This window comes from Astyanax mexicanus, chromosome 19 (assembly GCF_023375975.1).
Source record: "Astyanax mexicanus isolate ESR-SI-001 chromosome 19, AstMex3_surface, whole genome shotgun sequence".
NCBI classification, from domain to species: Eukaryota; Metazoa; Chordata; class Actinopteri; order Characiformes; family Acestrorhamphidae; genus Astyanax; species Astyanax mexicanus.
Window position 1 is genome coordinate 15393302 of NC_064426.1, and position 25521 is coordinate 15418822.

The 25521-nt window shown below is 38.9% G+C and overlaps 1 protein-coding gene across 1 annotated transcript; it reads right to left on the reverse strand.

Moving 5' to 3' along the window:
• Positions 1-2749: 2749 nt before the first annotated feature.
• On the reverse strand, positions 2750-17181 carry aoc2 (amine oxidase copper containing 2). Its single transcript, XM_007236142.4, has 4 exons — positions 15527-17181; positions 10604-10886; positions 7210-7342; positions 2750-5458 (listed from the first exon to the last, which is right to left on the reverse strand). The coding sequence occupies exons 1-4, from the start codon at positions 17103-17105 to the stop codon at positions 5177-5179; spliced, it is 2277 nt and encodes a 758-aa protein (XP_007236204.3). The 5' UTR covers positions 17106-17181; the 3' UTR covers positions 2750-5176.
• Between the last annotated feature and the right edge of the window lie 8340 nt (positions 17182-25521).

Here is a 25521-nt window from a genome sequence, read left to right on the forward strand (position 1 = left end):
GTTGGCGTAGAAGAAAAGCAAATCCAGCAGAGCGCCTTAGCAAAGGAGTCGAAGCTTGGGGTTACTTTGCACCCGAAAGCCAGGTGAACTGAAAAACGGACTCTGAAAAGGCGCCAGGAGTCAGGATGGAGAGGGAGGATTTTGAAAGCCGAAACCACGTCAGCCTTAGACAGCCAGGCCCATCGCGGGATGGGGAGCTTCGTCCCGCAAACACACGTCAATGAAGTTCCAGATCCGGGCGTCTTGGAATGTAGCAGGGTTCCAGTGGTGGAGATGAACCGCAGCGCGAGCTGAGAGGGGGCGGCGCTGTAGATGGAGAATGAAGGTCATGAAGCTCCAGCAAGGAGCTGAGCGGGTGCTGCAGCCCGGTGAGAAACGGCGAGAGAGGAGGCGGGGAGAGAATTGACGGAGTAAAGGAAGGAGAAAGGCTGGCTGGAAGGGACGGGTTGGAGAATAGTGTTGCCAACTGCTCAGTAAGGAAAGTAGCCATTGGCTGCAATTTGTGATTAAAACCCCTTGAATGTTAGAAATGTTACAAATGAACTCTAACAAATGGACTACGTCTGTTGCTTTTATAAATAGGCAGAGACTTCCGAAAATAACTCCATTTTAACGTAAATTACATGATTAATTTTTTTTTTTTTTTTTTTTTGACAGTCAGCAGCGGCTTTAGGTATGCGCAGTTCGTTGCAGCGTGTTTGAAGAGCGGTGTGAGTGTGTGGTCTGACCGAGACTGCGCTGTGAGTGTCGTGGGCGGGGCTCGCGGCAGCACCTGCTGCTCGCTTAGGAGAAACTGAAGAGCATGTGTGTTCATTTAAACTCTCAATAACAAACAAACTACGTTGGCAAGTTGGCAACACTGTTGGAGAACAGCAGGAGGAACGCAGAAATGGAGAAGGTGGATGACAGAGAGGGGGTTCGAACGACTGAGGGGAAGAGGGAAACGAGAGAGACGAGAGAAACGAGGCGCTGAGGCGAAGTTGGTGCCGCGCCAGGGGTGCGAGAGCTGCAGCAGCGGCGAGGGGGAGTTGGACGACAGAGGGAGGGGGAGTTAGACGACAGAGGGAGGGGGAGTTGGACGACAGAGGGAGGGGGAGTTGGACGACAGAGGGAGGGGGAGTTGGACGACAGAGGGAGGGGGAGTTGGACGACAGAGGGGAAGAGAGACGAGAGACGAGGCGCTGAGGCGAAGTTGGTGCCGCGCCAGGGGCGCGAGAGCTGCAGCGGCGGCGAGTTGAGCGGGTGACGTCATCAGGCCGCGACGCCGGTGCGGCTCATGTGCGCTGTTCAGAGGTTCAGTGAAAAGTTCCGCTTTTGGAGCAGAACGGGGGAAAGGGACGCCGCGGCCCTTCAAAAACCCGCTGCAGCTTAACAACAGTCCAATCGGACACGCGAGGAGGCTGGGACTTACTAGGAGAGAGGGGCCCAGGGCCGGCGAGGCCGGCCGAGGAAGACAGGCGTCCGGAGCGGCGAGCCCGCGCAGGAGGAGTAGGGGAAGGGGGAGAAGAGCGGCGGGAGTGCCGAGATCCGGGGGTGCACTGGTGAGGACGACCGACCCGGGAGGAAGAATAAGCAGTAGCCGGAGTAGACCCAGGAGTAGCCGTAATGGAGATTACGGAATTCAGACGACGAGCCCGGCGAGGTGGAGTAGGGGAAGGGGGAGAAGAGCGGCGGGAGTGCCGAGATCCGGGGGTGCACTGGTGAGGACGACCGACCCGGGAGGAAGAATAAGCAGTAGCCGGAGTAGAACCAGGAGTAGCCGGAATGGAGATTACGGAATTCAGACGACGAGCCCGGCGAGGTGGAGCAGGAGTGGAGACAGGCTGGCCAGGAGGGAAGAGGTCCTCGTCGGAGGCGGTGAGTTAAAGGTCCATGACGGAGAACAAGCTAATGCTAGCAGGCGGGTGCGGCAGATTCGACTGATGCGAAGTTTTCGTCACGAGAGGTAGTTCGTTAGGGGAGGTATTTATAGGACGGTTGATTGATCCTACTAATCCTACTTTGGCAGCAATAACCTCAACCAAACATGTATCGGAGATTTCTGTAAGTCTTTAGCCGACACTCTAGGATTCTTCTTCACCTCATTGATCATTCTGCGCTGTGCTCTTGCAGTCATCTTTACAGGACAACTACGCCTAGGGAGAGTAGCAACAGTGCTGAACTGTCTCAATTTGTAGACCGTCTGTCTTACCGTGGACACAGGATCATCAAGGCTTTTAGAGATACTTTTTTAATCCTTTCCAGCTTCATGCAAGTCAACAATTCTTGAACGTAGGTCTTCTGAGAGCTCTTTTGCGCGAGGCATGATTCACATCAAACAATGCTTCTTAAGAACAGCAAACTCAAAACTGGTGTGTGTTTTTTAGGGCAGGGCTGCTTTAACCAACACATCCAATTTTGTCACATCCTGGCTCCAATTAGTTTATAGAAAAGTCATTAGCCTAGGGGTTCACATACTTTTTTCCACTCTGCACTGTGAATGTTAACATGTTGTGTTCAATAAAACCATGCAAACATAGTTTTTTTGTGTGTTTCTATTGTTGTGACTTAGATGAAGATCAGAAAACATTTATTAACTATTTTATACAGAAATCCAAGTAATCCCAAAAGGTTCACATATTTTTTCTTGCAACTGTATGTAAATCCATTCGCTATTTGGCTGTTGCTGACAAACCTTGTTAATACATGTTTATGTTCATTTGTTTACTGAAAATGATTATAGACAATCAGTGCAAGAGATTTCACAGAATTCGTTTCATAGCATCAGTAGTTTTATTGACTCTTTATCTCCTAAATGATCCCAATCGTTATAAAAGGCATTTATCAGAGATACTTTTAGGGTAAAAACACTGACTTCTTGAATTAATAACAACATAAAACCTACAAAACACCATATAAACATTATCTATTGTCAGTGGTGAATATTAAAAACAGCAACTTTACAGGTAAAAAATTCTAAAAAACATTCTAAAAATATAGTATTCCAAGTCATTTTGGAGCATTTTTATTGGTCAATTCTTTATGAAATAATTTCAAATAAATGTTGTGAAAAAAAGTTCTGCCTTATGTCATTTAACATGTAACACAAGTCCAGAGAAAAAGTTTCATTTATCTGTTATGATTTACAGCTCTAATATGGTTTAGGAAAAGTCTTAAAACAAACTGTAAATACAGTCCAGATATATTTTGTGCATTAGCAGTGAAACATACATACTAAGGTGCTGATGGTTAAAGCATATTACAGCACATTCAGAACACCGTCTGGACTGAAACTCTCCTTATAACTTCAGCGTGAGTGGGCGGGGCTAAACTGCTTTTCGTGAGTAGGGGCACATATGCTGTGTTAACATCACAACAGTCAATGAATACAAAATGTGTTGTTTTTCCATGTATGAAACTAACGAAAATTGACCTTATTATAAAAACAATGTTTTTTAAAAGTGAAAAAAGTGAAAGACATGTGCTCTTTAATAAAATTCACAGCATGACATTTCAATTTGATTGTACTGATAAAATCATAAACTGAGCCAATGCAACAACAATGCAGAAATGAAAAGAAAACACCAGAAGCCCTTACTGTTTAAGCATAAATCATAGTAAGCTGTCAGTTTTTGGTTCTAGTCAAACAGTTTGGATCGTTTCCCAGTAATAACACAATATTACACAAATACCTTCCACAATTTCTTATTAATATTTCTTATTAACTTTATTTGTATTATTTGCTACATTGTAGATTCATATTTAAGACTTACAAACTATGAAGAAACACATACACATTTTAAAAGATGATAGAAAGAAGATGATAAAAAAAAAAACACCTGACAAGAAAACCTAACCCAAGGTGTTTTGGGATGAGTCGAAGCAGAGCAGAGTGAAGTAAAGCAATTAATAAGAGCTCAACACCTCTAGAACTCCTTTAAGACAGTTAAAGAACCATCCCAGGATCTCTGTACTGAGAGAATAATGCCAAGGGTTGGGCAAAGTTGGCATCAAAGCAAAATGTACTACTTTAAAGAATCTAAAGTATAAAAAGCATTTTAGCTTTTTTTGTTTTGTTTTGTTTAGTTCATAATTGCATATGCCTTCCTTCACAGTTTAGATGACTTCAATATTACTCTACAATGTAGATAATAATAAAAATAACAAAATCCATTATAACAGTTTAATACATGAGGTGTCACATACAGAGTAAATACAGAGCCTGTGTTTTTGCAGTGCATTAATAAAAAAAAATAGAGAGAAAATATTTGCATTTATATTTACATCGCTATCACACAAAAACGATGCAGATAAAAAAAACAATCTAATGTTCACATATACAATCATATAGCTTTTAAAAAAATAGAAAAAACAGTGTAAGATAAGAAAAGTTGGAAAAAAAATAAAATTAAAGTTCAGGTGACATTTTTTAATTGTTGAACTCTCTAGTAGTTAGAATTGGAGGAAACTAGACTCTTAAACTGTTTACTCTTCTTAGCCCAGATGTAGTTCATCAGCCAAGACATGCCTGAGACGTGTCTGAAGCTGTTTTTCTAGTTTTGCACTGGAGCTAAAAGGCTGATCCCCAGATTACAGTAATGTGAACTTTGCTGTGGCCCAAAACTGTCTTTTATACATTCATTTAAGGAGTCTATCAATGCTGTCAGACAAAAACATTGTATCTCCAAAATGGTTGATTTCAATAAATGTTAATATTTAAAAAAATGTATTCCAAGATTAGAATTGTGAAGCAATTTTCTCTTTGGTGGTTTGGTAGCTCGAAAAATTAGCCAGCATGCTAACTGGCCATACCGACTTTGCTGAACTTGCTACCCTGGACAGTAGAGACAGTTACTCCAAAAAAAGCAGGTGCAAATCTTTTATACTACCATTGATACTGGAAGAAACAATAAATGAACAGGTGTCCCAACACTTACAATTCTGAACCCCTCGATATGATTCATGTGTGTGATAATTTAGATGATGCTAATTGGTGTCCATAAACTTCATTAATTGTAGCTATTGTTAGCTACATTAGCATTCTAGCTCAAGTGCTAAAATAAAAAAGCAACCTGCTGACACCAAACACGTCTTGATGATCCAATACATCTGGAAGACAACTAATCACACCTGAAGAAGCCTATATTAAAGTCCAGTCACTCGATATCTAACTGCTACCAGTTCACAGTGGGAGCTACTAATCAAATTTCAAGACTCCTTCAAAGCCGTTGTAGGTGTACGGCTCCAGTGTGGGACTGCAGAGTTCCTTCTCTAAACACGCCACCCGGTTGTACTCACAGTCCTGCTCTGAACCAGGGAGGAAGTACACACCGTCCGGCGAGTGAATGGATGGATCTTCATCGAAGTAGTTGTGAGGTCTCAGCAGGACCCCACCCCCATTGCCTACGGTAACCGTGTTGGGAATATCTTCGGCATGTGGGATGTGGAGGAAACCTGCGGTCACCCACGCAACCAGGTCCTGAAAGATAGTGATGAAAAATAGGTGAAATTAAACATTACAGGTGAGCAATATCAGCTTCTGCCTGATCAGAGTTTTTGGTAGGTACTGACTAGGGGTGTAACAGTATAGAAAATTCATGGTACGGTTCCCACCTCGGTATAAACCCCACAGTTCGGTAAGTTTTTGGTATGTTTTCGGTATGGTTGTTGGAAAAAATAAAAAGGCTGGGCATTCTGTACAGCCTCACCTTTATAATAAACTTCATGATAAAAAGGGCACATGCAGAAAAGAGTGAGAGAGAGAGAGCACGAGAGAGAGAGAATACAAGCGCCTAACCCTGCCTTCTCACTGGAAAGCGACATGGGAGCATTCATTTCCAATGCCAGGACGCGATAAACAGAAATGGTAAAAAATACAGTGTACACAAAATTTAGCAGTAAACTACCACAGGCTTTAAGGAAAATAAATGAACTAAAAACTAAAAATTTAAAAGATAAGTAATTTTATTATTGTAAAACATATTTTAGTATATTGTAAAAAATATGCTGTACTAATTGAAAAAATCATCATATTGTTTAAAAGAAACTATTGATTGGTTACACAGCTTACAGCTAGTAAGTAGAAATGGAAATAAACTAAGCTTTGGAAATTGATTTAAAAAATGTCAATTTACAAAGCCTTTGTATTAAAAGTAGTACAGCAGTGCTGCAAAAGACATTACTGTACTCTGCACTGTGGCATTTACACACCTACACACACAGCACATTCACACTTTCATAGTAATAACTAGAAAAAGACACAGAGAACTCTATAACTATTAATCGTATACGTCTTTTTTAGAGAAATTACAGATGAAGCCGGAGAGCGGAAATTACTGTTTCCTACACCTTCAAAAGACTCATGGAATATGGAGAAAACTGGTACAGGAAGAGTCAGGTCTGGCTGACCCACATGGCAACAGCAACAACAGGTGAAGTGCAGTAATAAAGTCATGGCTGAGATAAAAAAAAAATTAAAAAGCAGCTAGTCTGGGCCAAACAGGACTGCTACTGGACTACAGAAATTAGGGGTGTTCTGAAACTTTTGACTAGTAGTGTATATCCACCTCTTAACAGCAATCATTAGAACCAGTCCTGATTTAGGAACAAACAGTACCTGAACTAAGAATAGGGCATTAAATTAAAGGTTTTCTATTGTTTGTAAGTCGATTCTTTACATAAATATTCCAAAAGTACATCTTAATGAATTAATCTGTTTATTTAGATCCAAGGAACATTCCATTTTAACGGACGCCAAATGTTTTTAATTTTATGCTATCAGTAATTAAACAAGGTCTGTTTTTGCTGACGTTATTCCTGTTTATTCCCAGGTTTAATACACATTTGTGGCTTAACTGAATCCAAACAAAAAATATTTTCTTTTACTTACAAATGTACTACAGCAGTGAGTGTGTTTACAATGAGTTCATTGCTCATGAACACTGCATATAATGAAATAATGAAAAATAATGCAAATTAAATGCTGTAAAAGGGAATTAAATCTCTTGCTTACTGCTTTAAAAAGATTGAGTAAAAAATGTAAATTATCATTTATCTATGTTTTTCTATGTTTTCTGTGTTATCTATGCTATCAGAGCAGTCACTGACTAGTTTGTTTTAGTTGTGTAATACTCAACTGTAAAAGTACAGAATCGACACTATTTGAAAAATAAGTTTAAAGGGTTTAACTTCAGAGTAAGGAACCAATTCTAAATTACTGTGAAAACACACCTCGTTCTGAATGGACTCATCATCTCCGATGTATTTGCTGAAGTCAACCACCGAATCCCACATGTAGTTCTGTCCATACAAGCTGCTACTGGTCGGCTCCTCGTCTTTGTACTTCGTTATGGCAACTTTGTACCTAAAAGAGAAAGAAAGAGGTCCAGAGAAGAGTTATAACTGAGGCAGTGCAGTATCTTATGCTGTCAGATATGCATTCAGAACATTGCATCACTATTTGTGCTGTGATTAATCATCTATCTGTGTCACAAACTGCTTTTATTATAATAAAACTGAACAACGAACCAGACCAAACCAAACTCCTGTGCCTAATCAGGATGGCAGAGCCAGTCACTGGATATGAACAGGATTTTCCCAAAAGCTGTAATGCTCATCAACTACAGTGGTCACAAATGAAATAAACTGTACACTATTCTACTTCAGAGCAGATCCTTTTAGAGCTAAAATGGTTTGAAAAATTTTGTAATTTTCATGATTTTCCTTTATAAATCATTGGTTGTTAAGATCATCAATTGCAGTTAAATATATCATATAGCAGAAGAACACGGTGATATTTAAAAAGTGAAATCAAGGCATTCATGCAGAGGAACAAGTTCTGGAATGATCATCTCAGTCCACAGGGTGTTATTTCTGCAAATGGAGGATCTACTAAATATTGATGTAATTTTTCTGTTGGGGGCCCAAATTTATGCACCTGCGTAATTTTGTTTAAAGAATTGTTGCACACTTTCTGTAAAACTTATAAACTTCATTTCTCTTCTCAAATATCACTGTGTTCATCTGCTATATGATGTATTTAACTGAAATTGCTGATCTGAACAACCAATCATTTATAAAGGAAAATTACAAAAATGATCAGGGGTGCCCAAACTTTTTCATACCACTGCATGCCTTTAGTTCAGCTACACTGATGTCAATTACTGCAATGCTACAATATGTTTTTGTTTGGTTTAATGTATTGCATGTCAAACATGTTTCTCTAATCAAGACAAATTACTTATACAACAAACTTGGCAAATGAATGTATATTTATATTAAATTAATTGTTTGTTAATGTTGTACAAACTGTACTGAAAATCTAAAATTGCTTAACAACACAGTTTGTCAATTTTTATAATAATATTAAAAACATTTCCCTCATTAAGGCCAAATTTACTTATTCTTACGAAATACAGTATATCCCATTGTAAGGGCACCTATAGGGCATCACATCACATTTAATCTAATAAAGGGGTACTTATTCCATAGAGGGGCACATTACCATGCACTTCATCATTATTGCTTTTCTGCATCCCATTTTGTTTACTAGAAAGGAAACCCATTGTGACACTGTCTAATTGGGCACTTCATAACGGCACCAGTGTTGCAGCACCTTTGATACTTTCCCTTCTTTTCCTATATACTTTTGGAGCTGCAGTGGGGGTGTTAAAGCAGGAAATGCACAAAAACGCGCAGGATGGTGAGAAAAACTGCACTACACACATTTCAATCATTGCAAGCCACCCATTTCTATATTTACACAACAACCAATTATTGTAAGTAAATTTACACTAACATCCCTGTTTACACAACCTCAATTAAATAGTTATGCCACATTTTATTCCATGGTTGTAGATATCCATTGTTACCTTCTGTAAACTTCTGTCATCATTGCTTTGTAAAATACAAAACTCAAAATAAAAAAAATAAAAAAATGAACTGCACCTTAATTCATAGCAAACTTGTTGCCTCAACTAAAATAACTACTTAATCTGTGTTCAAATCTGTAATCTGTGTGCAAAATTTACAAATTGTAGTTTAACCCTTGTTGGGGCCAAGTCAACTACTTTGCACATGCTCAGTTGGACTCTTTAGCTAAATGGGGGTTACTAGGCAATTCTGCAGGGGTTTTCACCTGATGTTAGTCACACTATTTGAATAGTGTCCTCCCTGTCTAACTCACCATCAGGGTGTTAATATTCTCCACAGGATGCTGCCTTCTTTTAGGATTTATATACCGTATCTTTCGCACTATAAATCACACTATCAATAAACGTCTATTTTCTAGTCTATTTTTATACACAAGGTGCACTGGATTGTAAGGTGCATTTTATGCAACACTAATAACTTGTAGTAGAAACAGGGGTGTTGCCATGTTTTCCTTCTAAGTTCAGCAGGTGTAATGCTAAAATGATTTAAGTAAACAAAACTGTAATTTTAAAAAAAACATTTTTAGAAAAGTCAGACAAGTCAAACGAATGCAAGATGTTTAACTACATAGATTTCTCTCCTGAAAACTGTTTATTTGGCTAAGTAAACAGCTTAAGGTTAAATGTACAAATTTCCACTAAAGCTAGCGCATTAGCGTTAGCATCTCGAGCACCTTATGTATGAATTTTACCAGTCAGATTGTAAGGATGAGTAAAGCCACTCTGCTGAAGTACAGCGTTGTTCAGGAGTTTCAGTGTAGTTCTCCAGCAGATTAAGCTGCTAACCTTGCGAAGCTCTAGCTCTTTGGCAGTACAGAGGTGAGTATTATCAGCCTGTAGCCCTTACTGCCACCCAACAGCGCTACACTAACAAACCCTTATTACCTAGCGGTTCGTCCCACATAGCTTTTTTTAACATGGTAAACAGACTACAGTCCGATATACTCACCTCTGAATGGCAAAGAGCTTGCGCTTACCACGGCTAGCGGGTAATGCTAATGTTGTTCCAGCACTGCTAGCCAGGGTTAGCAGCAGGCTACAGGCTGATAATACTCACCTCTGGACTGCCAAATAACTAGCGCTTAGCATGGTTAGCAGCTTAATCTGCTGGAGAACTACACTTAAGGTGCACTTAAAATCCTTTCATTTTTTTTTTTTACCAAAAATTGAAAGTGCGCCTAATGTATGAATTCTACCAGTCAGGTTGTAAGAGCATTAAAGCCACTCCACTGAAGTACAGCATTACAAAGTAGTTTCAGTGAAGTGTCTTTAGCACCGAGGCTGGAGCAGTATTAGCATTAGCCGCTAACTCTGTTTAGAGGTGAGAATATATCGGACTGTGGTCTGCGTGTTTACCATGTTAAAACAAGCTACGTGGGACGAACCTGCTAGCTGGTAGTGCCTTGGCTGACCGGAACACTCAGGGTTACTCGTTTTAGCGCTATCAGGCAGCGTTTACTAGCACTAAGCACTGCTAATTGCGGCTAGCCCTGCTGCTAACCAAGGCTGGTGCTCCTGCTAAATACACTAAATATTGGAAATCTAAGCTTACTGTAAATAAACGGAAGCACTTCACTCACCCAAATAAACAGTTTTTTTTATTACAGTTTTGTTTACTTAGGCACAAAACTTATTTTTTGTTTTTATTTTTAGTGTGTGTGCTCTACAAGTGTGTGAATACTCTATTTTCTCACCGTGCCCAGGACATGCTCTTCTCCTCCGGCTCACTCTCGGGGAGATGATCTCCAGCGAAGCTGGTCACCTGCAGCCTGTAGGACCGGTGATGACCCCAGCGGTTGGTCTGATTGCTGGCCACGTGAAGGTAGCGAGGAGATCTTGCATGTGTCAGCGCTGCCTGTAACTCCGTCTTCAGCTGATTTTCCACCAAATATGGCACCTTCGCCTTCCGCTCACTCGTCCAAGGCAAATCCACCTCCTCGTACGCCATGTCCTTCGTCAGAAAATTATTGTTTACACCTATAGATTAATACAAAGTGAGAAACGTAAGTTAGTAGAACTCACCCAAAAGCCCAAAGGTCAAACTAATGCCATATTCGAACAGCCAAGACATGTTTGATGTCTCAAACTTGCCATGACAGCTTTTAAACCTTATAAAGGTTATATTTGATTGGCCCAGAGGTTGCTAGTGTCTGAGCTCTGTTGTTTTTTAATTAGAGCACTGGAATATTTACATGTTTTTTAATTATTTTTTAATATATTTGGTGTTGTTTAGTGGTAGCTAGGGCCTTGCTAATACATGGCAATGGTGTTTTAAGTGGTTGCTGTGGTATTCTATGAGGTTTCTTGGATGTTACTACTCTATTTGTGTTAATCGTGACATAAGAAAGGTGCAAAAACCTTTGTACCCCATTCATTAATATAAGTATGAGATCTGTAGCAAAGAACCAATATGTTATACAAACAGTCATTAATTGTTTCTTTAAATCTAAGTTATTAAAAAGAATGTATTCTTCTTCTTTTGTAGTAACTGTCTCTACTATGTAGAGAAAACTTTCTGCTAAATTTTGGAGCATTGCTGAGAGGATTTGATTTACATCTAATGACAGGAGCGCTTGTGAGGCCAGGAGGTTCAACAATCAACTCCCCCATCACCCTCAACTCCCCAATGCATTCCAGACGTATTGTATTGAGAGTATCCTGACAGGGTATATAAACAATTGGTAACTAGACTGTATGGCTGTAGTGTGGAAAGCTGTGCAGAGTGTTGCGCTCCACCCAGATCACCACTCAAGTTCAGCTTCCAAACCTACGACATTTATTCACTTGCCTCTGCACCGCAGCCTGAGGAAGTCCAAGACGAGGTACAGTAGCATAAAGACCAGAAGCAGCTGGTTTAGAGACAGCTTCTTCCCCGGACCATCAGGCTGCTGAATAGCCAGTAGCAAGTGTAACATTCCACAGTCAAAAACACACCTAAAACTCTACTAATATACTGTATCTCACCACAAAATTATCACAACCCTATGCCTTTCCCAATTACAAAGCCCCTAAGGTGACATCATGTACAAAATTAAACAAGTAAAGTGTGGCCACACCTTATTAATGCATAGGAATAAGATCCTAAGGCGTGGGAACGAGATTAATAAGGTGTGAGAGCGAGATAATAAAGGAGTGGCCACGACCCATGACTTATTAAGGCGTGGGAATAAGTTAATTCAATTGTAGCCATTAAGGCGTGACCACAAGTTCCTTTTGTATCACAGCTTAGAAAGCAAGCAGCTCTCAGGGGCTGTGCACAATATGACTGCCTAAGAAAGGTAAACACATCTGCATACTGTCTGCATCTGAGCCAATCAGCTTTTAGTATAAAAAAATTAAGTGTATTCTCACTGCAAGACACTTCAAATTCAGTTAGTTCTGACCTCACAATCTGATTGGTTGAGAAGTGTTATAACCTTCTCACACTAAATCTGTATCACTCTGCGGATGTATTGCCGAGTAACGGCTTACACACAAGAACGTTTTTAATTATCCTCTCCACCAGCATTAGCTTAGCACAGGCTAGCGCCCACAGCCCACTGGACTGGCTTGTCTTTTGTGAAAAAAAAAAATCCATCAGTTACCTCGGCCTCAGTCTGACAGCCGGAACGGCTAAGCTAAGCTACTGCTAAGCTAAAGCAAGCTACGCTAACCTAACCACAGTCCAGCCGGCTAGCTAACCAACATCACCCAGCAAAACAAATAGAAATGCTCACAAACATGCAGCGTTCACATAAAGTTTCAGCGTTATTTCAAGGTCCTAAAGTCTACTAACCCCCTTAACTCCTAATTTTGATTCAAGCTAACATTTAAACGTTGCGTGCCTATGACCAAATCAAAGCCGTGATGTTATTTGTGATAACATGCTCCCTCTCGTGTTCTGTTGCTTAAATATTACCATAGTTTATTCAGAGGTTAAAATAAAAAGAAAATAGTTCACTCTCCATTTTCTTTATCCTTGGATTAAAGGAGCTTTGATGTAATATTCAGTTTGAGCATTCATTTACAGAAAAGCAAACTTCATTATTCACCAGCTAGATTTAATTAACTTGTTCCCAAGCCTTAAGAAGTTGTGGCCACACCTTAATTCTCTAGTTCCCATGCCTTAGGATCTCGTTCCCATGCCTTAATTATCTTGTTCCCATGCCCTAAAAAGGCATAGCCATTTTTACTTGATATAGGGGCTCTGTAAAAATATACACATTTTTTTTTACTTAATTTACATTCACAATGCAACAACCAAGAATTCCTCCCACTCATTTTGGTGTATAATTTAACAATAATGTATGTTTAACATTTGTATTTACACCTGTGTGTTTTTTTTAACACAGTTGTGTTTTATTGTCACTGTGCTGTGAAAATAAAATTATTTGATTTAATTACTGCTGCTCTGTCATTTACATTGTTTTAGATATGTTTTCCATTTTGACTTTTATTTTTTACTTCATTTTTGTTTTTTGATTTTCCTTCTCTGGTTGCCTTTCAAAACTTGGTTTTGATCACTGTCCTTCTGGATTAGATTGGAATAGTTGCTTATTAAGATAGGCAAGGTTCATTTTTCAGAGTGTACAAGTAGTACAGTGAGCCCTGGCATGCTGATGAAAACTGCAAACCAAACCTGGGCAGAAAATCTAAAATGAACAGAACTTATACAGATAATTACCAGAATGGTAATGGTAATAACCTGAATGGATTAGACTGATTAGAGTGCAACATCTGGCAACCATCCACATTAATCATGGGAATATATTATCAGGAAATGATAAAAAGCCAATAGTTCAATAAATATAAATAGTTCAATGGCCAATAAATATGCTGATAAAACTTGATATCAGTATCTTATTTTCTATAAACACAACAAGCTGGTTTTTAAGATAAATTTCTTTTTTTTTTTTTTACAATTCTTAGGCCAAACATTAGCAGTTTGAAGAGAAACATGCTTAAAAAAGCACTAATATGATGCTTAATGTGATTTAAAAGCAAATCGACTTTTTAACTACTTAAAAAGTTTTCAATCTAAAATCTACCCATCACAAACAATTAAGTGGAATTCTATTTATTTGCATATCAAAATTATTAAAATGTAAACAAATTCATTCACCTCCAAAAGCTCCCTCACAGAATTGTTTAGGCTAAATAGTTATGGATACACTATCTGACACCTGAGACACTGTTTTACTACTACTACTAAAAGTCTTGGTTTTGACTCAGACTCGACTACTAAAAGTCTTGGTTTTGACTCAGACTCGACTACTAAAAGTCTTGGTTTTGACTCAGACTTGACTACTAAAAGTCTTGGTATTGACTCAGACTCAACTAATAAAAGTCTTGGTTATGGTTAATACCAGTTCTGGTCTTGACATGGGCTTAAGTACTAAAAGTATGGGTCTCGACTTTAATTCAACTACTAAAAGTACTGGTCTTGACTCAGACTCGACTACTAAAAGTCTTGGTTTTGACTCAGATTCGACTACTAAAAGTCTTGGTTTTGACTCAGACTCGACTACTAAAAGTCTTGGTTTTGACTCAGACTTGACTACTAAAAGTCTTGGTATTGACTCAGACTCAACTAATAAAAGTCTTGGTTATGGTTAATACCAGTTCTGGTCTTGACATGGGCTTAAGTACTAAAAGTATGGGTCTCGACTTTAATTCAACTACTAAAAGTACTGGTCTTGACTCAGACTCGACTACTAAAAGTCTTGGTTTTGACTCAGATTCGACTACCAAAAGTTTTTTTTGACTCAGACTCAGTACTAAAAGTATGGGTCTTAACTCTAACTCAACAACTAAAAGTCTTGGTCTTGACTTAGACTAAACTACTAAAAGTCTTGGTTTTGACTCAGACTTGACTACTAAAAGTCTTGGTCTTGGTAAATACCAGTGCTGGTCTTGACATGGGCTTAAGTACTAAAAGTATGGGTCTTAACTCTAACTCAACAACTAAAAGTCTTGGTCTTGACTCAGACTCGACTACTAAATTACTTGGGTTTGACTCAGATTTGACTACTAAAAGTCTTGGTTTTGACTCAGACTCCACTACTAAAAGTCTTGGTCTTGACTCAGACTCGACTACTAAATTACTTGGATTTGACTCAAACTCGACTACTAAAAGCCTTGTAGCCCTATCTTACACCCTGCGCCAGGCGAGTCGCTCTGCTCATTGCTATCTTAAATCCTTTCCTCTGCTGAGACGCCTAAAAGCGTTGTGTTGTTAAGATATCAGACTTGACTATTACACGTATCTGTCTTGACTTTCTTGAGTTACTTTCTTTTTGTTTGAAAAGTGTATCTTGGAGAGATTTCCTGATAATATGTTACACATCACCATACAGAAGTTCTGAATGACAAATAAACTCTTGTTTAAATCTACAGTACATCTGCAGTAAGAATGGGTGGAGCTAACCTGATGTAGACTGAAGCAGATGCCTTTTGTAGCTTAGTAGATAGAAATTTTTATATTTATATCTTTTATATTTTGTATACTGTATATGAAAGGAAACCATTTAGCAATATGCCCTAAGACTAACAACCAAACAGTCCAGACTAAAACACCTGTTATAATGCCTGAGCAGAGCTATACAGTGATAACAACTTCAAACAACTCAAACACTCACCTAAAATGTCCAGATCCACCTTAAAGTTGACAAAATGCGTGTGGATGTTTCCAAGCACATTGTGCGCGACCTGGTGGCCATACCTGAGGCTTCCATCAATTTTAAAGGACGAGGATATGTAGCCGGTGGCATGCACCCTGGCCTCCACAGAGCCGCTCTGGTAGAAGATGAAATCCCAGATGTAGTCGTAGTTGCCGATGGCTGTGATTGTGCGAAAGTAGAGGGCGCTGTTGGCCATACCACCATAACTGTTGTGGAAGAAGTCAGAGAAGTGGCGCCTCAGTGGCCGGCCAACGTCATACTCAAAGACGCAGATGGCGTTACGGAAGCGCTGTGTGGCATTAGTGTCTATGTAGCGGTAAACGTCGACGTAGGTGGCCACTTGGGGGCAGTCCACACCCCTCACCAGCTCGTGTGCGAAACGACCGATCCCGATACTGGAGTCCAAGAACTTTGTGAGAATCATGCCAGGTGTGTTGGACCCGTACACGGACATGGCCTCCTGAACACTGATCTCGTAGGCAATTCGCTCCCCCCTGAAGCGGACATCGAAGACTCGCATGCCTGTGAGGGAGCTCAGGCCGAAGGCAAAGCTCCAATCCATGTAGATAACTTGGTTGTTTTTCACGCTGAATCGTTTCCCTTGCAAATAAGACTGCTGTGGACTCACGCCAGTTGGCTTTCTTCTTGGTTTCAGTGAGGCATAGTTGGGAATCTTCTTGAATACAATTTTTTTGACAGTGCCTTTCTCATAGCTCTGTTTGAAGCGCTCAATTGTGTCAAAGTATACGCCATTGTAGAGCAGCTTGTCCAATGTCCAATTGGATGAATTCTTATTTTCATGGTTGATTAAAACCTCAAAACCCACTGGATGAATGTACATGCCACTTTCATCACGGAAGAATGAAATCCACGTCTTTCGATCCCCTGGCTTGAGTCCTCTTGGCATTCCTTCAAAGGGGTTCAGCTCACTCTTATTGGGGATGTAGCCAAAGCTTTCTCTTAGCTCCGTCTCAAGCTTCTGAAACACCTTGAGATGCAGGAATGTGAAAATTTCCACATATTCCCCAATGGTCACTGTCCTGGCAGCGAATGGGAGAGCATCCATTTTATATCTTTCCTTCGTGACATCTCGGTGATGAAGGGGACCAGGCAAGGGTCCTACTTCATATTCCTTGAGGTGGGAAAATTCTCCAAAGAACACAACCACGGTGGCTTTGCGCTGGGGTTTCTGAGCATGGTGGTCCAAATATTGCAGAGCATCCCGTTTCTTCGGCAGCTGGAGGTCAATTAAAAAGAGGAAGTTTTCTGAAGGCTTTGCAGTGAGGGAATGAGAGATCCTCAAGTCTTTCTGGCTCCACATGTAATCCCGGATTGCTTGGTACTCCTTGGGTGTGAGATCTGCAAAAATGGAGCCGTGGTCCGTGTGGTTGGCTGTGATGGAGTCGGGCACTTGAAGGTGGCATTTTGGAAGCCTGTTAGAGTTCAAGCATATCAGCACAATGTTCACAATGACTGAGATGAGTCCAAGGATGATCAGCAGGCACTTGACCAGGGAGTTGGTGACTTGAGCAACCATGCCTGTGCAGATGCAGAGGGCCTGAGCTGGAGCAGTGTGGAGGAATGCAGATGTGCAGGCTGGAGCTGGGTTAAATGTGTAAGACCACAAAAACCACACCCACTGGTACCAGCCCTCCCCCTCATTGTACAAGAGTCTAAGCAGCTCCCTCCATTTAGAGAGGGATTACGCAACATCCTGCTGCTCAGCATAATCAACTCAACTCACAGAGATGGAGCTGAAAAGGAATAAAGGCAATCAGAAAAGAAAGAATGCATTTTTCTTCAACCTGCACAGCTAAATTGTGTAAAACAATAAGTGTTTTCTTACTAGTTCTCTCAAACTTTAAGACCCCATGGTTGGTACAAATTAGAGATCATTAAGAGGTCATTTAGTACTGTAGGTGTTTGTTCCATGAGGATGAATCTGTGCTTGAAGAAGCTCTTTTGTGAGACAGTCGGCCCATGCATTTAAAAGACATACAGTATCATACTGTGCTAAGGTTTTAGGCACCTTAATGGCATTATTTCGCCTTACTTTTATACTATAAGAAGTTTTAAAACCAGTACTTTTACACGTTTACTTAAGTAACAAGCTTGAGTTGATACCTTACACAAAAGTATTTTAAACCCTAATCTTTCAGCTGAGTAATGAATGTGAATACTTTTCACCCCTTTCACACCTAAATGGGTTTACTCAACAGGTCACTCAACAGGTGCCAATTGTTTTGCTGTGGTAATCAAAAAAAAAAAAAAAAAAAACATTACAAACAAAAGTGCAAACTTCTTCAAAATCTTCATTTTCTTAGAGTTTTCCTCCTTTTTGGACCTAAAAATTGTGTCCCTGCAAGATTTTAATATTACTTTTATGTCAAAGTTTGCTTCTATGCTCAGTGTACAGATATTTCAGACTTTTTTACTTTTCTACCCCTACCTTCTTCTCACCACACCTAGTCTACATCAGTGTTACTCAAACCTTTTCTGCCATGCACCCTTTGGAGACAGAATACTTTTCATAAAACCTGTGAAATAAAATAAATAATTAATAAAATAAATGAAAAAATAACAAAAAGTGCAAAATCATTTCTCTCATTTCATCGTTTTTCAAAGACAATTTAGACAATTTTAAAATGTCTAGTTGTGGTCTCTAGTCTGAATGAATGCCATGTAAGATGTTTTTTTATAAAAAAAAAAAAGTGCTTCAGTGTTTCTGTATAGCCCTGCTTTAGTTCACTGAAAAAAACAGGATTTTGGCTCTTGCTCATGTATATTCATACATGCAAACATATCGCCTCTGATTGTCTAACAGCACTGCAGCAAAGAACGCCTACCTGCCCCCCGCCCCCACAATCAACCTCCCAACTACAGTCAAATGTACAGCTCTAAAACACAAATTACAAAATGTTTTTTCGAGATACAGCCTTAGTTATAAAAAATATAGCACTGAGCTCATGAACTCATGAGTTGAACTCATGAACTCATTAACTCAAAAGTTGGCGTAGACACGATGCTTTTCTTGATCGACTCGTTTTTCTGAGTATTTTCTTTTCTTAGCTACTGCAGACAATGGGGGTTGAAGAACAGTTTCATATGCAGCATGATTAAAAAGTTAAATATGAAATATAAACCTGAGGTACAGAACTGACAAATTTCAGATATTCCTGAAATGCTTAAAGGCAGCATTGTGTGCATCATAAAACCAAACTTAAAGTAATTAGAATAAAAAAATTGCATAAACAAAAATTAAAATAAACAAAAATCACTGAAAAACACCCATATAGTATAGCAAGGTAGAAGAGCTATAAAAATAGGTTTAATACCGGATGACTAGAGCATGAAAGCAGGGGCTGTTTATACTGAAAAGTCCAGGGCTGCGTCCGAAATCACATACTTCCATACTAAACATTATACAAAAGCAGTATGCGAGATGGGTTAGTGTGTATGAATGCGCAGTAGTCGAGTTACAGTCCGTGAAAAGTTCCCGGATGACGTACTGCACCGGGGGAGATTTGGAAGTATGCGAGTCCAGCACACTTCATCCCCTAAACTTTCCCATAATTCCACTGGGGCGGCAGCAGAGCCGAGGGGGAAATGGCGGACAGCGAAGATTCAGCTCTTTAAAAGTGTAAGTAAAATGTACCAGCAAATTAAAAATGTCTAGACCAAATACTCCAAGTAACATATGAGTACTGTTGTGAAGAATAATATGCTCATTTTATCCGATTTTACGTTTTTAACTTCGCTATCTTGTGAGTTTTAAAGGTTAGTTATAAATGCAGGCCTGAGCCTGCATTCACAGCTAACCTTAAAACTAGACAGCCACGCTAACGTTAGCTAAATGTCCTATTAATATGAAAGGTAGGGTGGCCATATTTTCATTTGGGTGGGGGGGGGGCGTAGTCGCTAAATGACTTCAACACCTAATTTGCCGTCACTTTTTTACAATAACTTCATTTTTATGTGAATTACATAAATGAGTTTTTTGCCCTGTTCTTAAATGTTATTATAAGAGCAGCAGTTAGCCAGAAGTGTTATTTTATTGTTTTTTTTTTTTGTTTTTTTTTTTTTACGTTTTCTGTATTTTTTAAGCTATCATAGACAAATTGTTCAATGGTTTAATAGATATTTAGCTTTTTACAAAGAGGCAGACACTGTGGAGGAGGTGAGTGACAGGCTACGTGGTGAATGAGGTGAGTGACTGACTGAGACTGTGTGAGTTAAATTCAATATGTTTTTCGTGTCACACTGAAGACTGAAGTTATATTTACATCCTGATCTGTAAATACGGAGCGGGGTCAGTGGTGGCTGTGGGCATGGTGTTGGTGGAGTGGTGTGTAAGCTCTGACTGAGAGATTTACGGCAGCAGCCGCTGCAGTGCATCTGAAGAGAGCGTGTGTTCATCTCAGAGTCGCCAAAAGTCTCCAATAACACCACCAAAACTCGCTAGATTTGTCGATAGTCGCTTTTTCTTTTTTTTTTTTTTTTACAAAAAAATTCACTAAATTGGCATCACTGACTGACAGTCTACATTCTGATTAAGAACAGGGCTGCTCTCACTGACGCGACTCAGGGATTATGTCACACGCAGCGCCGTGCGCAGTGCCCTATAGTGCCTGTAAATTTAATGGTCCAATGAAGGTAATTTAAAAACCAGGACATTTCCTCACTTTTTAAAAAAAACCCGGGACGCCCGGGACAGGACGTGAAATACGGACATGTCCCGGGAAATACGGATGTTTGGGCACCCTATGAAAGGAATATATTTCAGTTACTCAATAACACAAATCGGGGTAAGTTAAGTATTTGAGTGTGTTAAATGTGCAAGATGATCTGCCTTCGGTGTTAATTGTGTGTGTTATCGTCGTCTCGTTTTCAGTAGCCTTTATCTAGCTATCCCAGTTTAGTTAAGCTAGCTAGCACACTTTTCAACAAAGTTTTATAGTTCATTCTGCCTATATCAATTTCTGCAGATCTGAAGTAGTTTGTTTTGTGTAATTCCTGACATGCCTTCACCCACTGGCAGAAAAAATCAGTCAAATATTTTATTTTATCTGAATTTCTAAAGCTGTAGTTAGCTCTCTGTTGTATTACTGGGACAATGCAAGCAACCTATATATCAAATTAAATCTTAATCTCTCCTTTTCAGGGATGTTTTTTTTTTCAACAATGCTTTCTAAAAATAAATATCTTTGTCACAAAATACTTTGTTAAAAAAATATTCATAATATTTTCAGTTACAATATGAATATTACTATTTTTCATTAAGCCACACTGTCAGTGTGGACATTTACACATCAATCGAACAGGCATACTCAGTATATCTTTGCTGTAAGCTATTATACTCTTTAACATGTACGACTGTTGAATTATAATAAAAAAAAATCTGTTTAAACAAGATATTTTTGTTAAAATCTGAATCTTTATATTGCAGGGTCTGATGAAGACACCAGGCAGCTGATCCAGTGGAGGGTGGTCAATGAGGCCCTATTCACTGGAAGAAGAAATGCTGCAGTTCGAGGTTTTGAGTAAGTGTTAAATTAATTTAACTTTATATGTTACACAGCTCAAATAAGCCAATTTCAAGTCAATGCTGTGAGTGTTAAAATGCTACGCTCACAGTGTTCAGCTAACAAATGAAAACTAGAAAGTGTTGCTTTAACATTGGCATTTATGTGTGAGTCATGCATTAAATTGTACACAAACGATGGTATGTAGTAATGTGATAATAAATGTTTATTTACTTCAAAACATTTACAGTTTTAATTAGTTTTAATTACTCACATTTGAAACAATGTATGTACTGGACTGATAATTCTAGTGTGCTTTATGTTGTAGAGCATTCGTGTCGGAAAAACACCTGCAGGGGAAGGTGACATCTGCCTTCATTAAAAAAAAGAGAAAATCTAAAACAAAAATACAAGGTAAACCTTTTTTGATTTTAAGATATCCAACAAAAATATTAATGAAGATTTTATTGTAATGCAGGTTATTTGCATTATCATTTTTATTATTTTTGTAGGAACTCAAGTGTCCCCCTACTGGGGTGAGTACAGAAGGTGGTGAAGCAACAGCAGCATCCTGGAAATGGTATGCTGCCATGGATGAGGCAATAGGTGGGAAGCCATCTGTAAGCCCACCCACCCTTGTTGCCTCATCTGGCCAGGATGCTGCTGAAGCTTCACCATCCTTTATTAGACCTGGAGGCAAAACCCCCCAAAAAAGAAAGATCGACAGGGATGTATTTCAGCTGTTGAGGGAGATGGAAGAGAGGGAAAATGAGGCAGCAGAGAGAGAGGAGAGGAGATGGAGAGAGGCAGTAGCGAGAGAGGAAATAAGGGAGAGAGTCAAGCGAGAGGAAAGGCGAGAGCAAGAAGCAAGAGAGAGAGAGAGAGAAAAAAAGCGAGAGAGAGAGGCCCAGGAGCGAGAGGAAAGGAGAGAAACAGAAGCAAGAATAAGGGAAGAATGTAGAGAGAGAGGCGAGAGAGAGGGAAGAAAGATTTTTGCGCATTCTGGAGGTTCTTGCAAAAAAAATAAAGTTTTAAAAATCAGTTTGGTATTATTGTGTTTTGATAAATAGCAGTCCATTTTTCTGCATTATGGAAATGTTAGCATGTTCATTTTATTTGGATAGATTATTCTAGCTTTGAATAATGATATTTAAAGTGTACTCACACCAGTTGACAAAGTAGTAGAATTTAGACAAGTGGGACTGGATTTTTATTCTAAACAAACACAGGATCTCTTCCTATTCCATTAATTAGCTTCAGTAAATTGACTGTAGTCCTGCCTAGTTGGAATCAAGACCACTGGTCCAAATAAGACTGGAAACCATTGGTCCAGTTTAGAGCTGGTACTAGTCTCTTTACAGCCTTCTGATCTGTAAGAAACTTTCAGTTACGTAGATATTTTGGTTTCTTAGTATCTTGAAGTTTGAGTATATTGTATTGGTTTCTTAAGGGTAATACACCCTTTCACATTGTTCATCATTATCATGATTTGGATTGTTGTATTGAGGGAGAAAACATGGGAGGTAAATATTTTGTTCCCTAAAAACCTGACAGATAGAACAACACCAAAAGTCTTATACATTATTATGTGGAAATGCACTGGCATGTGGTATATGCAAAAGTTATGAAAAGTAACTTCAGGAGCTAACTCATTACATACAGTTATTCAAACTCTTAAGTGAAGTTTGTTATAATTTAAATAGGAGCTAAAATGTATAAATAGCACATTTTAGGTCTGTTAAGTTCACCAAGCATAAGCAGTTAGACACTTGTGGTTTTACTTTCCCAGAGCTGCAAAGAAGGCAGAAGAAAGCGCTAAGAAAACAGGGCTGTCTTTGGTTGGGAATACAAGTGTGGAACTGTCGGAATTAAAAATGAATAGCTTCTTATTTTGACTTTGAGTTTAAACTTCTTTTACTAATCCAAATTGTACTCTGAACTGGAAAGGGTTGATGTCAATGTGGTAATTTGCAAAACCTACAAAAAACAAGGCAACTGCATTGACAAATGAAGAAAGTCTATTTAATTTTGTATGTATCCTCAATTAAATATGCAGGTTAAAAGGGGACAACAATTAAGAATAGGAATTACAATATCCAATAACAAATTAACAAGGATTCTAACTATATTTAAACATTATAAAAAATTAACTGTATTGCAATATCAAAATGTGGAAAGGGTTCATAACATACCCCAATTTTTTTTTAAATATGAAAAATGTAACAGTAAAATGGTGGAAATTAAAATGTATACAACAATGTACATATAAACAATTTATACCATATAAACAAAAAACCTCTATACGTAATCATGCTCGTGAAGAGCTGATACGGCGGAATGTGTCCACAGTACAATTAGCGAGTACTGCTGTGGAACATCCAGGTGCTTAAGCTAATACTCTAGGATTCTTTCTCACCTCATTGATCATTCTGCGCTGTGCTCTTGCAGTCATCTTTACAGGACGACCAGCCTAGGAAGAATAGCAATAGTGCTGAACTATTTGTAGACCGTCTCACCTTTGACACATGGACATCAGGGCTTTTAGAGATACTTTTGTAACCATTTCCAGCTTCATGCAAGTCAACAATTCTTGAATGTAGGTCTTCTGAGAGCTCTTTTGTGCGAGGCAAGATTCACATCAAGCAATGCTTCTTAAGAACAACAAATTCAAAACTGGTGTTTTTTATAGGGCAGGGCAGCTTTAACCAACACATCCAATCTAATCACATCCTGGCTTCAATAAGCTCTAAGAAAAGTCTGTAGCTTAGAGGTTCACATATTTTTTCCCCCCTCACTGTGAATGTTAACATGTTGTGTTCAATAAAACCATGCAAACATTTTTTTTGTGGTATTAGTTTAAGCATACTGTGTTTGTCTATTGTTGTGACCAATACTTCACATACTTCACATACTTTTTCTTGCAACTGTAGATTACTATAGTTTACCACAGGACACTACACCAGTATTATATATATTACTATATTTTACTTAAGGACACCAAACCAGTATTATAAATTACTATAGTTTACTACAGGACACTACACCGGGTTTACACCAGTTTATGACAGGACACTACACCAGTATTATATAGATTATTATAGTTTACTACAGGACACCAAACCAGTATTATATAGATCATTATAGATTACTACAGGACACCACACCAGTATTATATAGATCACCAGTGTTGGGCACGTCACTTTGAAAAAGTAATTAGTTATAGTTACTCGTTACTTCTCCAAAAAAGTAACTGAGTTACTAACGTAGTTTACTTCACTATAAAAGTAACTAGTTACCACTAAAAGTAACTATCGCCTTAGTTTTTTTATTCGCCGGTAAAAAAAAAAAGAAAATCAATTATGTATTTACTACTATTAGAAAAATAACAAACGAAAATAAACCCAAAATGTTGACAAAAATATAATCTAACGAATTAAAAAAAAATAAAAATAAATTCTCCACACAACCAAAGAAAATTACTAAAACTTGTAATACTGAAAAAAGCGGAAAAAAAAAAAAAAAAACGAAAAAATGCGTCTGGGGATTAAATTAAACAAACCAAGCCACACTCAAAGTAAATATGTATGTTTAAACAAAACAAAAGAAAGGACTAAAACAACAATCTAATGATGTCGCAGTTTAACAGCTGGATCAAACAGCTTTACCAAAAGAGAAAGCAGCAGCACCCCAAAAACCGGAGCAGCTAAAAAGAGCTTAAAGTTCTTAAATCGGAACTTGGCCTGTCCACGGCCAGTGTTGTGCGTGAACGAGTTTAAAAGCAGGCGTATATTGAACGCGCTCATTTTTTCGTGAATGTTGAACTGAACGCAACACATTTTTAATAAAGAACTTGAACATGAACGGCAGACATCCCTGTAAATGAACGTTGGCTAGTTAATAACATACTGGCAACGACGCGGAGAGCGAGAGGGCGAGAGGGCGAGAGAGAGAGAGAGAGCGCGGAGCAACGACGCGGAGAGGGCGGAGCGCGAGAGAGAGATAGATACAGAGAGATACAGAGAGAGAGAGAGATACAGAGAGAGAGAGATACAGAGAGAGAGAGATACAGAGAGAGAGAGAGAGAGAGCGAGAGAGAGAGAGAAAAGCTTGAGAGAAAGCGCTGCAATAAAAAAAATGCTAGTGGAAGTGATGCACGGAGACAGACACCGATTCTCCTTATGAACATTTTCATCACCTGGTATGAAACCCACAATTGCAGTGTCATGAGCAAATTTCTACAATGAGCAGTTTCAAAGAACGTATTGTGATTTCTAGCTTGTAGTGTGAAAAAAAGTATTTATTTGAATATCTCACGAAAAAAGTAAAATGAACTGAACTTTGAACTAGTTCAGAATTAAAATTGGGAACTTTGAACGTGAACTGTTCACTTTGAGCATGTATGAACTGAACTTGAACTAGTTCAGAAAAGCT